Source organism: Haliotis rubra, unplaced genomic scaffold (genome assembly GCF_003918875.1).
Source record: "Haliotis rubra isolate DU_JTF1 unplaced genomic scaffold, ASM391887v1 Scf137, whole genome shotgun sequence".
In the NCBI taxonomy this organism is placed as follows: Eukaryota; Metazoa; Mollusca; class Gastropoda; order Lepetellida; family Haliotidae; genus Haliotis; species Haliotis rubra.
Window position 1 is genome coordinate 1,522,998 of NW_025765303.1, and position 14,998 is coordinate 1,537,995.

The 14,998-nt window shown below is 41.3% G+C and overlaps 1 protein-coding gene across 1 annotated transcript; it reads left to right on the forward strand.

The window, feature by feature from the left end:
• The first annotated feature begins 4,976 nt into the window (after window positions 1-4,976).
• LOC124268246 (sialin-like) lies at window positions 4,977-14,642 on the forward strand. The gene is made up of 11 exons (XM_046703287.1): window positions 4,977-4,980; window positions 6,556-6,785; window positions 8,092-8,325; window positions 9,032-9,119; window positions 9,539-9,634; window positions 10,171-10,301; window positions 10,880-11,029; window positions 11,908-12,040; window positions 12,641-12,791; window positions 13,233-13,323; window positions 14,164-14,642. Exons 1-11 carry the CDS (start codon window positions 4,977-4,979, stop codon window positions 14,365-14,367), a joined length of 1,512 nt encoding a protein of 503 aa, XP_046559243.1. The 3' UTR covers window positions 14,368-14,642.
• Window positions 14,643-14,998: the final 356 nt, after the last annotated feature.

Consider the following 14,998-nt stretch of genomic DNA (forward strand, 5'->3'; position numbering starts at 1 on the left):
ATGTGATTCGTGTGGTCTCACCTCAGGCAAGTGAATGTATTCAAACGTGCCTCTGTTCACCCAGGAGAAAATGGGAACCCTGTGGGATACATCATGTGACCATTAACCTAGCGTCTCTCAGGCAGCTTGGGTTATCCGGGGTAATAATACTCAGATTTTAGCGCTTTCAGCGTGCCCCTCCGTGGTGCGAAATTCAGCCCATTTCAAATGCCCATTATAAATTTGACCTGACCATACGGATAAAGGCAATATTTATATTGATCTGCATTGTGCACACAAAACAGACGTCTCCAGAACCCAGGATCCACATCTAGAACAGAAGCAGGGCACTTTATTTGTTTTAAATGAAGATAATAAGCCTCCTACCTGGACATTAGAGATTTATCAACTTGCTATATGCATGAACACGTGGAGCGTGACCTAATAAATGCGTGCAAAATCAGTTAATAAGGTATTGGATTGGTTAGTTGGTTTGTTGTTGAAATAATGAAGTCTGGACCAGACAACCCTGTGATCAACAGCATGAGCATCGATCTACGCAATTGGGAAACGATGACTTGTGTCAACCGGGTTAATGAGCCTGACCACCCGATCGCGTTAGTCGCCTTTTACGTCAAGCATGGGTTGCTGAAGACCAATTCTAACCCGGATGTTCACGGGTATAAGGTATATGAGCAATGGTCCACACGTGTGTGAGCTTTAAGTACCATGTATTCGACAGTACACGGGATGATAGATGTACCATGATGATAACATGTATTTGTATTCTTGCATGGTGTACTCATTTTGCTTTCTGAAGATATGTCACACGGTTTTTTGTGTTGTGTCCGCTTATCATTAACAAAACACAGGTCATACACTTCATAATTACATCATACAAATGTGATACTGCTATTTAAGACGTGTGTCTGAGCTCGCACCCAACAGGTGAGATGAGGTACAGTAAGACTTTGACTTCGTGTTCAACATTACTATGCATTTTCAGCAACGTATGTGTGTGTGCGTGCGTGCGTGCGCCTACTTGTACTAATACTGACGTATGCTGGGGTTGTGTCAACTGAGATACAATGCTAAATACTAGTCAACTGAGATACTATGAGATCAAAGGAGACATTTAAATTACTTAACTTGGCGTATCGTAAGGTCCGAACTAAGGTCAAAGCTAGCACGTGGCGCACTGGTGGTTAAGTTCATGTCAAGCCTCCCTGTTTGTTGCCACGGCGATTTCAGATGAATGGGAAATGGGAACGTGTCCTTGAATCTGTGTGACGTATGGGCAGACACATCTGATGACATGAACGCCCATATCCTCCTGCTAGGTTCGTGAGTTCCTAGCGGTTAAACCCTTCAGTATGAATGCTGCGCTTGGGGACTAGGTTTGAGTACAACATGAACATAATACAGCGAACCCGTTTGCGATAAATATAACCCTTAACGGGTCGATGTACTTGCTGAGTGATTGTCTTTAAACGAGCAATATTCGATCATCTGATATCAGTTAGAACAGAAATGGCAAGATCTAGTAACAATGTGGTAATAAGGAACTGTAAGGTTATCAAACTTGTTTTCATGTACGTAAGGGACACGGTCATTATCAAGGTCATCAGCACTCCTTAAACTACGTATCGTTGGTTGGTTGGTTTGCTGATTAACGCTGCACTCAGCAATATTCCAGCTATATGGCAGCGTCTGTAAATAATAGAATAGTCTCGACCAGACATTCCAACAGCATGAGCATCGATCTGCGCAACTGGGATACGATGACATGTGTCAACTAAGTCAGCGAGCCTGACCACCCGATCCCGTTAGTCGCCTCTTACGACAAGCATGGGTTACTTGAGATCAATTCTAACCGGGATCTTCACGGGTCGAACTTGGAATCAAGTCCTTGATCATTGTCAAAAGAATTAATCACACCAGTCAACTACTGAAGATCAATTCTAGCCCGGATCTTCACGTGTCGAACTACGTATCGACCTTCGAATCAAGTCCCTGGTCATTGTCAAAAGTATTAACTACACCAGTCAACTGTAATATTTCGTTATTGTCAATACATCTATGTTATCCCACCAACTTAATAACCTTTGAAGTATATGAACATATTTCAAGTGCAAACACTGTTGTGTAGGACATTAACGTGGAATCGTTTACTGCTGAGGGGTGGTGGGGTAGCCTAGTGGTTAAAGCGTGCGCTCATCATGCGGAAGACCCGGTTTCGATTCCCCACATAGGTACAATGTTTTAAACCCATTTCTGGTGTCCCCAGCCGTGATATTGTTAGAATATTGCCAGAAGCGCCGTAAAACTAAAACTAACTAACGTTTGTTACTGACGTTCGCCTCTGGCAAGACAAATATGGATATCACGAAACGTCCTAATGCTATAGCGCGACCGTGTCTAAGACGCATGTGCTTATGCAACAGGAACCACACGAATCCGTGTTTCTATCACGCGGACAAGCTCACTTCATGCCCTAGTTCGTGGATTACAACAGACTTTTTGAATCGCTGGGAGATACCGAGAAAATGCAGTCTTTCATTGAAAGGGAATCGGGAAAGGAGGAGGATGAAAAAGGTGACATTGCCCAGCCTCTTACTGTGTTATTAAGGAAGAGGGTTAGTCAGAGTTAGAGTGTGTCACTAGAATGTTAGCATCCCATTGGGTAGTGATTCATACACACAAGCTTATGATATTGTGGGGATCTTACAATGTACTCCTCTTTCAATGGAAACTTCTAATGATAATAGAAATGTATTTATCTGCTTCATTGTCCCCCCACTTCGTCTTCTTTGTCTTCCCTGTTTGCCCTTTTCTGGTCTTCCCCTCTTTGTCTTACCTTGTTTCCCGTCTTTGTCTTCCTTTGTTTTCTCCCTTTGTTTTACCTTTGTCTCCCTTCTTTGTCTTCCCGTTCCCCGCTTTGTCTTCCACTGTTTCCCATCTTTTTCTTCCACTGTTTCCCATCTTTGAATTCCCTTGTTTCCCTCTTCGCTGTTTCCCCTATTTGTCTTCCCGGGTTGTCCCTCTTTGCTTTCCCCTATAAATTGTCTTCCCTTGTTTCCCATCTTTGCCCTACCATGTTTCCCCTCTTTGTCTTCCCTTGTTTCCCCTCTTCGTATTTGCCTTATTTTCCCCCTTTGTCTTTCCCCTGGTTCCCCTCTTTATCTTACCTGGTTGCCCCTCTTTGCCTATCCATGTTTCTCCTCTTCGTCTTCTTCTGTTTCCTCTCTTTGTCTGACCTTGATTCCCCTCTTTGTCTTTCGCTGTTCCCCTGTTTGTCTTCCGCCGTTTCGTCTCTTTGTCTACCACTGTTTTCCCTCTTTGTGTTCCCTTGTTTCCCCTCTTTGTTTTTCCCTGTTTCCTTTCTGTCTTCCTTCTTAACCCTCTTTGTCTTACCTTGTTTCCCTCTTTGTCTTCCCGTTCCCCTCTTTGTCTTACCTTGTTTCCCTTCTTTGTCTTCCCCTGTTCCCCCTCTATGTTTTGCGCTTTACTCATCATTGTCTTCCTTAATTTGTTTTTCTTCTTTGTCTTCCCTATTTTCTCCCGTTTGTCTTCACTTGTTCTCCCTTTTTACCCTGTTTCCCCTCTTTGTCTTCCTTTGCTTCCCCTTTGCCTTACTCTATTTCTCCCTTTGTCTTACCTTGTTTCCCTCTTTGTCTCCCTTGTTTCCCCTCTTTGTCTTACCTTGTTTCCCCTTTGTCTTACCTTATTTTCCCTCTTTGTCTCCCTTGTTTCCCCTCTTTGTCTTACCTTGCTTCCCCTTTGTCTTACCTTGTTTTCCCTCTTTGTCTCCATTGCTTTCCTCTTGTCTTACCTTGTTTCCCCTTTTGTTTTACCTTGTTTTCCCTCTTTGTCTTTCTTCGTTGCATCCGTGTTTCCTTATTTCTTCATCGTTTTCCTTCTTTTCTTTGTTATTTTCTGACGGATATGTCGCACTTTTGTTTTTTGTCCCGGTCACTTGATGTATACATACATATGGACATTAATTAAGCAACACCCATATTTTCTCAAACTGAGCAACTTTAAGTAACTGGTGCATGAAATCTGTCAAAGATTTAGTTCCACACCATATGAATCTTGTAATGAAAAGAATGGGATAAGGAGGAACTCAGCCAAGACTAAATAATCAATACTATGTACACGTCTTGTTTACGGAATTGAAGGAACATTGACTTTCCACGCACACGAACAACTGAATCAAGACGCCTCCTCATTCCTTGAATCAATCTCCGGATTTGACTATGTGGAATCCTGTTCCATTCCTCATGCAAAGCAGCAGTCAATTCAGAGTCTGGACAGGTGGGTCTCTCTGTCGAAAACGACGGCCTAAAAATGTCCCTCAAATGCTCAGTGGGGTTGAGATCAATGGATGATCTCGACAAGAACTGGGTGACAGCTTGTGCTCTGTGAGGCCTGATATTGTCATCCATAAAGATGGGTCTTGTCACAAGAGAATGGTTATCAAAATATGGGACAGCAGCCCTCGCAAGGATCTCCTACTGATGCCGAGTCCTACTAAGGTTACACGAAAGGTAATGAGGTCCATCTCGCAACCCAAGGAAATGTATCCCCATACCATCACTGACCCTTCCCCAAAGAGAACCTTCTCCTGGATATTGTGGGGAACCATAGCTGTGTTCCTTTGTCACCTTGTAGCCTCTGACATTTTCCGACGTGCCATGACAATTATTGAATCTCCATAAAATATCCATGTCAAACAGCAAGATGCGGAATGTTCATTCAGAAATCATTGAGAAAATGTCTGTTTTCTCAATTCACAGAATTATAGGTCTACGAATTAGATGTTGCTTAATTAATTCCATGTTTATATGTTAATTGAAATGTGTGTATGCGAACTACGGTTCTAACGAACTAGAATAAGTGGTTCCTCCGAGTTCGTTATAACTGTAGTTGACATCAGTCAAACTTCAGGACGATTGGGAGAACCTTAATGGAAAAGTGTAAATTTTGTAACGAATATGGGTAAGGAGAATGCATGAATATCTGAAGATCGGAATTTCTCATGCACCTGCATTTACAGTTTATTTGACAAGGGTGCTCGTAACGATGATTTAAGAATCTTGAGTATTTACCGAGCTCGACTACACTTCTTTCCTCGATCACCCGTGCAAATACCTACGGTTGTAATGGGCCTACTGTCTAAACGTATTCAATGGAGACAGAGACTGTGCACGTATTGGCGTCGCGAGTTTTGCAAAAGAACGTTTAAAATCCACATATCGTAGTGCTTGAAACAAGATGAAGGTAACATTTGGGTACAAATGTATTAACACGGAAAAACTAGACAAAGTGTTACCAATATTTTATAACGATATGCATTATTGAAAACTGGAAATATTACAGACTAACTGACCACGTTCCTCAATCTTAAATCTGCCAAGGGTCACATTGATAACGAGCATCGGACTTAATCCGGAACCAGTATCTCTAAAGCTTATAGAACCAAGGTGCATTACGTTTATCTGTCTTTACGGCTGTTTGTATTCCACGTTGGTCAAACCACTTGCGTGCCACATATACCTTCGTGGCATACTCGCGACTGGCAATGGATGCTTCGGTCCAACTAAATGACATAATCTCACGTTCACAATAACAACGTTATCGTAAGTTTTATCTGTGAACGCGAGAATAGGTATATAATACGGATGACAGTCACAAATCAGCTGTCTAGTAAATTCACTTAGGTGTGTAACTTTACTTTCTTCAAGTTCGATAAATCTTTACCATTGCTATTCTATGTTAACTTTAATCTATTGTAAATACCTTCAGGTTTATGTGGAACGAGACATCCCTTAGTATGTGTCTCATATCTTCTGTATTACAGTTTAGGATTGTTTATTTAATACTGATTGACACTACACTGTTTCGTGACTATTATAGAATGTATAGAGTGTTTCGGATATTTTAGCTATTGTATTACTATTTAACTATGTAACACTATGCTGTCTTGTGACTGTACAGAATGTAGATTGTATGAACGCCACTGGGGTAATGTGTAGAATATTGAACTATTGTTGTGTACATTGGAATATGTATCGTGATGAATGTAGTGTGTAACGAATCTACATTTATTTTGATATCTGATTGCATTATGAACATGTTCTAATAATTCATTGTAAACCATACTGTTATTACCTGATTATACAAAATCATCCTGTGACTGCTGTCAGTGTAATAAACTCCTTGTTTATTTTACTCAGGTGTTGTGTTGTGTGTGGGTTGGTATAGTCATACCTCTGCCAAGCGAGCTAATTCCCCAACACTCGCGTTTTAACAAATGTAAGAATTTGTGAGGATGTAGCTGATTAAATGCCGCTTTTTCTATCATAGTGATTCACAATTCTTTGCAGTTAGCCCCTTCGCCAGACGAGGGATTCTGGCCTACCTGTCTTTCTTTGGTTTCATGTTTCTTTACGCCAGCTGATAAGATGTGTAGTGAAATTGCACAGAAAGAATATGACATAAAAGTCCTTGTATTGATACCTCACTGAGTCGACGCCATCATTATTGTTCACCATGATTGATATTTCCTTGCAGTTAGCCCCTTCGCCAGACGATGGATCCTGGCCTACGTGTCCTTCTTTGGTTTCGTGTTTCTGTACGCCACCCGTGTCAACATCAGCGTGGCCATCATCTGCATGGTGCGGTCGGCGACGTCCAACTCCACATCAGAAGACAACAGCACTGCACTCAATGTAACGTCGAGTTCCGGAAATATAGTGGATGAAGCATGTGGGATATTGGAACAGGCTGTCTCCACCACACAGGTAAACATTTATCAGGGCCCCAAGCCAGAACGGCTGGACGCACTGTTGTGAAGTTGGAATGTATGTTATTGTTACTGTTGTTATTGCTAATATGTTTTAGGTAGTTGGGTTTTTTGTACCAGCTGTATTTCCGTCCTATGATGTCATGAAAAAACATCCATACAGGGTTAGGAGGATCAATGCATTCAGAGAAATCCAGACTCACAGGTCTGGGGACTAAGGGCAGATAATCCATAATATATTAATTTCAACCGACATATCTTACTCTTTTGTTTCTCAACTGCTCATCCAATAACTGTCAGGCTTTTGTTTTATTTTATGTCATCCTTTGTGTTATTGTTTATGTCATGTGCGTGTAGTTGGTGGTCATATTGATGTTACGTCTGCATTTTGAACTGTTGTTGGTTACATGAACATCTGCATCCTCGATAATATCCAGGGTATACGTTACGATCACTCTCCACTATACCCTGGATGCATCCACGGCTTGGCCTGATGATTTTATTACCTCCCTTGGCTGGCTCCGCATTCTCACAGTAGCCAATCAGCTAAGCCGCCGTTACATCCGAGCTTGCCAGTGTCAACAAAGATAGCGGTCGCAGTTGCGAAGGTTTGTTCGCAGTGCCACTCAGATTTTAAGGAAATAATACAGACAAATTGACAGATCTGAAACTTTCAAAAACATATAAAGAACTCCTTCTACCTCTTTCAGGGTACCTCTGCATCAATTGTGTTGCCAAGTTTAAACGGTTAGATAATTTAAGAAGCAAAAATAAGTTGTGATTCGTTCACTCAACTTCCCAGCGTAGACACTTGATAAGATAAAAAGCCAGCCAAGGGAGGTAATAAAATCATCGGGCCAAGCCGTGGATGCATCCAGGGTATAGTGGCGGGTATCGTAACGTATACCCTGGAGATTATCGAGGATGGAACATCAGATACTTTTTAAAACGGTCATTTCAGTAGTCCATGATAATTTTTATTATTACGTTTATTAAATACGTTTTCATTAAATAATTTGGTGAAAACCTTGTTAAAAGCAGACGAATCGACATATTTCAGAAGCAGCTGGTTTGCATATGAGGTGCTGTTTAATTTTCACAGACAGTTCTAAACGTTTCGCAGTCATACTAAATTAAACATTGACTTCGTAAGGTTTCGTTGAATTTGGTTATACACTAAACTTCCTACTTTGAAAAGAGGAGAGAATATATGTAAAAAAAAATCAAACATATTTTTTCCATTGTCTTCTGTTTAATCAAGATTATTGTACACACAATTGATACTGCCGGTGATTGCGTTCCAGAGAGGAGAGTTTGACTGGGACAAGCCCACCAGGTCTCGTATTCTCGCTATGTATTTCTATGGCTACATTTTCACACAAATACCCGGAGGGTGGCTGGCAGGACGATACGGGGCTCGCCGGGTGTGGGGACTTGGGATGTTCGTGAACGGACTTGGGACCATTCTCACTCCTGTCAGTGCTCGTCTGAATCTGTATGTTTTGTATGCACTGAGATTCATCATAGGATTTGCAGCGGTGAGTTTCAACGTCCTCTTTCCATATATCAGATATGTTGGAGATAAGCGTCTGAAATCTAAATAACTTAAATCAACGAAGAATATTTTTCCATAATAATAATAATAATAATATATGTTATTATCACGGGATCCTTCCCGAAAGAACATTCCACTGTCCATAAAATACTAAGTCTTGATACATTTACTGAGGGCTTGAATACTGATGCTCTGATCGAGCAACTTTTATGCGAGAGTCCGCTCTTGGAAGTATTCGAAAAAAGACAATGCAGGACACCCACGGATAAACGTGAAGGGAAACTTGACCATTGGGCAGGTGGACGCATCCGTCTTGTCCAAAAGCCTTGTGGATAGTTTATGTCACTCCCACCTACTGTTTATTTTTGTTAGGAATTTTCCAGCTGTGTGACAGCGTCATGTAAAATAATCTGGTCTAGACCAGACAATCCAGTGAATGATATGATGAACGCCCCACACCATTTCGGTACAAAAACAACCAATCATAGCACTATCCGATCCAATAAGGTTGCTCGGGATCTGTTCTAATCCGGTACCCATACGGATTCCACACTTCTGGTACATGAATACAATATAATGGTGGAACCGTTCAACAGATGCATTTAAAAGACTATCTCAGCATACTTACATTGTATTAACCTAATGAAATCATAAAGTATAATTATCGCTATTTTATATGGATATCACAGGGCGTGTCATTTCCTGCTACACATTCACTATGGGGGAGATGGGCGCCTCCCCTCGAGAGAAGCAAACTCATGTCGGTTTGCTATGCAGGTAACGTAACGAAACGTAACAAATGTCACCTGTCTGGTAAGAAGTGACTTGCAGCGTTTGTTTTGGTGTTGAGTTCCAAGCCAACAGAACTACAATATGAACTTTTCTGATAAAGTGTAATACCAAACATAACACTATATTATATGTTACATATATATTGTTTTGTTTCATTAGTATTCTGTTTGTGAGGAAAATGTAATACGTCATTCTCCTGATAACAATCCTGAGAAAAGAATGTTCAAAGGGAAATGCATAGATTAACTTCCGCATTGTATTGATGTACGCCCACACATAGAGAAACAAAATCAGATGGTACAATTGGACCCACAACATGAATGAGGATTGCAGACACGTGTATATTTCACTTGACACTAATTCCTGCAGTATACTGACGATAGATCGTCTTCCATCATCTGCAGGACCACACGTGGGCACTATCGTCGCATTCGCACTGTCTGGGTACCTCTGTGCCAACGGGTTTGACAACGGCTGGGGATCCATATTCTACGTCTTTGGTTTGTATAGTTCCTGTATGGCTATTAAATATTATTTTTAACTAAAACACTTATTACATTTGTTCTTGATGATGTTACGTGGTATAATGTTTAATTCAGTTTAATTGACAATGGAAATTTGAAATCTGCTTCAGCAAGAATCATCATCAACACCACCATTACCATCATCATCATCATCATCATCATCATCACCACCAGCAGCAGCAGCCATTGTCGTCAGTAGCAACGATATGATTAACAAATTTTACTTTCGACTCTTACTTTTGTACTTTACAGGAATACTATGATAACTTTATGATTATTAAAAACTTCCATTCAGGTCTGATTCCACAATGGTTTCGGGTTGGACTGTTGTAATATAGGTGTTCCTGGCCAAAGACAAAAATCACTCAATCATGGTTGCAATCAGATGAAGATCGTGTGGTAGTTACGTGCATCACTGTCATTATTACAGGAGAAGCAGATTCTATGACAACGGGCCTTATTGCATTTTTATACACTCTCATATTATATATAGATGCCACGTTTTGCTGCAGGTGCTGGAAACTTGGTGTGGTTTGGTCTGTGGATGTTGCTGTCTGCTGACAATCCCCGCAAACATAAATTTATATCTGAGAAGGAGATTGCTTATATCGAGAAGAAGATAGGCTATAAGACGAACGTTAAGGTAGGCATGACTTTAGGAGTCCTGTGTAATTGGGCTCGTTAATAAGTGAGTGAGTGAGTGAGTTTTACGACGCTTTTTGCAATATTCCACCATTATCACGGTGGGGGACACCAATGGGTTTCAAACATTTTACCCATATGGGGAATTGAACCCGGGTCTATGGGTGACTAGGCTACCCCAGCGTCCCGGCTCGTTCATAAACAATTCCTAATCATGTAACACCGAGCCACACTTTAAGTATTGTGTGAATGAGTCAACTGCGGTCAGATTATAGAGGCATTGAATTTAGTACGTTTCAAGAAACACACTCTTTAGCACTTGTTAGGGCCTGATGAATGTGTCATTGAGTGAGTTGAATTGTTACAGGTTACACACAAAAATTATTTCTGGGTCTGTTTTACCAACGAGCAACGTTCCTAAAATGCTATGATATTTCAATTAAGGCAACGTTGTTCTGTATTATGACGCCAAATATTACCTCAATCACCAGCATAAAGGAATTCTATAAATGCCTTAGGTGACCCACCTGTAATTTTTGGCGTATGATGAGAATAAAGTATTTCCACACTCTATTTCAGACTCGATCGACCCCATGGTTGGCTATGGCCAAGTCCGGACCTCTGTGGGCCATCATCCTGGCTCATATGTGCAACAACTGGACCAATTATACTCTCATCACTGTCCTCCCTACTTTCATGAAGGAAGTTCTCAAGTTCGACATCCGCCAGGTTTGTTCATATTTAGAGCAACGACTCGCATTCGATACATCCACCAGTTTACTGAGTCCGACATGTGTACCTCCAGCCATTTCGTCTCCTTCCCCTTCTAGCATAGATTACTGGAGCAAGTCTGGAGTAGCCTTGTGGTCACACCAAAGGCTGTGGTTCGAGGTCCAGTTCTGGTTTCCGCCGCCGTAATATTGCTGGAGTGTTCCTAAAAGCGGCGTAAAAATAAACTCACTCACTCACAACCTCGCCAATAATCTTCCACGCGACGTTTTCCACCATTTCAGTTCAAACATTGAGAGGTGTATCCAGCATCATTTGTCATCCACAGTGTATGTTTGTGATAGTTTCATAGGTGACAAGGAGAAAGCGATCGTGTATGATATATGTATGTACAGTGAATGCAATGAGTTTTCACAACACTAAGGCTATTTCATTTGAAATAGTATCAGCTAACACTGCCTGAACAATGCTGAATTCCTGAAGTGCTTGCTGATCACTTGAATTACAGGCTTTGGTCCCACAATATGTTTCATATTTTTACAATTATTGCAACCATGGATAAGGGTAAGAACTGGTCTCCAGCAATATATATTTGCCGCAATAGGCGATTAACGGGACTGGTTGGTTAGGATTGCTGATGCCACACGTGTCATTGTAACCTGACTGCAGAGAAAGATTGCCGTGCTGTTACTCACTGGATGGTCCGATCAAGGGTCACAGGCAGCAATATCCCTCTTGAAATAGTTGAATCTGGGCCTGGGAAACGAGCATGATCATAATCACCTTGCAAAATATTTTAGTTTAATTTTAATTTAATGAATATGCCAAGTCAATTTTGCAGAGCGCCACTCTGTACGGAATGTACATGTATGTTACAGAACGGAGTGATATCCTCCCTACCCTATGTCTGTCATTCTGTGGTGGCAGTCCTGGCTGGTCAGTTGGCTGACTACGTGAGAGCCAGAACCCAACTCGGCACCACAAAGGTCAGGAAGATCTGGCAAAGCACAGGTATATTTATATGCTTGACACAATGGTGTGAGTGAGTGAGTTTAGTTTTACCCCGCTTTCAGGCATATTCCAGCAATATCAGGGCGGGGGACACCAGAAATAGGCTTCACACATTGTACCCATGTTGGGAATCGAACCCGGGTCTTCGGCGTGACGAGCGAACGTTTTAAGTCCAAGGCTAAATTGCTTAAAGCCGCGTAAAACCATACCCTCTCACTCTTGCGCGGAGCTGACAGTTTTATATTCTAACGCTGAATGACGTAGAGGGTACTGTACCATGATAGTTTTGCATAATCCTTGGTTTGCCAGCGCTGTGCCAAAGGCTAGAGAGATAGTGGGATAGCCTAGTGGTTAAAGCGTTCGCTCGTCACGCTGAAGACCCGGGTTCGATTCCCTACATGGATACAATGTGTGAAGCCCATTTCTGGTGTCCCCCGCCGTGATATTGCTGGATCATTTCTAAAAAGCGTCGTAAAACCATCCTCACTCACTCACTCACTCACTCCAAGAACTGGTATTCAACCTGGCTTTTGCTTGCATTAATTTACCCCACCGTGAAACACATGAAAATATGTTCTGAGCCACTTACTTCTGCTTCAGCGTTTCTATCGGTTGCCGTTTTCCTGGTGGCAACAGGCTTTGTGAAGTGTGAAAACAGGATGGTCGCAGTCGTCTTCCTGTGTGTTGCTGTTGGATGCATGGGAATAAGCAAAGGAGCATATCTTGTGAACCATGTCGACATAGCTCCCAAGTATATCATCACTTAAATAAAACAGAACTAATCGATCACATGTTCATTGAGAGTAGGATACATCGCACAGCTGTTATACTACTGAAACAAATGCATATTCATGATATAGTCAGAATTGTACAATTCTGCTTTTAGCTGAGATTTTGTAAAGATGTGATAAGGGTTTTGTCGCTTCTATTCGCTCAAGCATATATGTATGTATGTATGTATGTATGTATGTATGTATGTATGTATGTATGTATGTATGTGTGTGTGTGTGTGTGTGTGTGTGTGTGTGTGTGTGTGTGTGCTTGAACCATTTATCTTTAGTTAACATTAACGATGCGAGTATATTTTCTCAAAAAAGTCAAATAATACAGCTTTTTATACAATCTACATTTTGACAGCTTTTTTGTACATTAGCTTGTTTCGTCTATGAGCAAACCTGCTTGTTACTTGCAGGTATTCTGGTGTACTATTTGGAATAACCAACACAGTGGCTACTGTACCGGGGATGATAGCCCCTCTAGTAGCTGGGGCCCTCACTCCTAACGTAAGTATTTGCTTACTTATTTGTTGTTTAAGGCTGTACTATATTCCATCTGTAAGACGGAATGGGTTTGAAGGGGAGGAATCAGTGATCCACTTTAGGGCAGCATATTTATTTTCTGTGTTCCTCATCGCCCGACCGACCCTTCTAACTTTATTGCCGACACCCCCCAAAAACATCTTTAATTTTCATTCCAACACCGCCGACTCGAACCTAAAACGTACCGCCTCGTCATATAAAATGTTCATCTTGCAATCAGTCGCTGCCACAATTCCAAAGAACGCGAGAAATTGTAATGAGAATTACAACAAATGAGAATCAAGAGCGGTATTCAGTTAATTTAGTCTTTATTAAGTTTGTTTTTTGTTTTCTTTTGTTTGTTAGTTTTTTTGTTGCCTTCCGGAGTCGTTTGTGATGTCATGTCCAGACTCGGTTATTTACATACCGTTGTCATATACATTGTAGCTGGAATACCGCTGGGTGCGGCGTTAAACCAACAATGAGCCATCCATCTAAATAAATATAGCACGTCGTCACAAACAGACTGAAATTATTCAAAGACTGCGAAGATAACAGCTCAACGTGTTGTGAGTCTCTTGACTGATAATTAGCATTTCCATTAGAAAGCTGTGGCTCGTAGTCACGGTTATTCAAGCGTCCGCTCGTCACGCTGAAGACCCGGGTTCGATTCCCCACATGGGTTCAGTGTGCGAAGTCCATTTCTGGTATCCCGCGCCGTGAAATTGCCGGAATATTGCTAAATGCGGCGTAAAACCATACTCCCTCACTCATCCTTCATTAAATGTGTCAGTATCATAACCTAATATTCCAATCTTTTCTCAGAAAACTGCCGAGGAATGGCGTCTCGTGCTGTATATATGTGCGGGATTTCTGGTGGCAGGTGCGCTCATCTTTGCCATCTTTGCAAGTGGGGAGCTCCAGTCATGGAACGACCATGATGCCATAGAGCTTGAAGTCATCAAGGACAAGAACACACATAAATATGTCGTCATTGAAAATATCAAGGAACCAGGAGAAGAACACTAGATACGCCGTCAAATACGTTACCAGTGCTTCTTTGACAATGGTTCTTATGCCACTGACCCTCCGTGACACCAAAATTTGGTGACAGATGCCTTTATCAAACGCATGGCTGGGTGACCAACGCGGATTATGTAACCAAAACAAGCAAAGTATCCACGTGATCGAGGTTACTAAAGATTTTATTATTCTGAAGATGTATCATAAAGATTCTATTAGGAATATATTTCTTAATCGAATATATTTAAAAAATAAAGGACAAAGGCAATGCCAAACGACTACACCAGGTTACACTTGAATGCAAAATACACTAAATTCGTAAGACCAATAACATAATAATGTGTGTGTACGAGGTACACTCGTTGCGAAGAATATCCAGCTGTCAATGAAAGACGTCAAACCACAGGAACCAGTGATTGATATAATGGGGACCGATACCCCGTCGGGTACCCTGACACTCAAACAAACAAGTCAAAACATTGATTACACAACAGTCTCGTTTCCTGCTGACTGGGTTCCGTCTTATTGCGCAACTTAGTACAATAACCAGTCCAATTTTGATACCAACTTATTCAACTGGATATATAAATATTATAATATAAATATCAATCCGTATTATTAAATACATCTAATCACT

Excerpts from the sequence above, each read along its gene's own strand:
- LOC124268246 (XM_046703287.1), top strand. Across the intron at positions 10,302-10,879 it reads GCTATAAGACGAACGTTAAG|ACTCGATCGACCCCATGGTT; the intron begins GTAGGCATGACT and ends ACTCTATTTCAG. Across the intron at positions 12,041-12,640 it reads GAAGATCTGGCAAAGCACAG|CGTTTCTATCGGTTGCCGTT; the intron begins GTATATTTATAT and ends CTTCTGCTTCAG.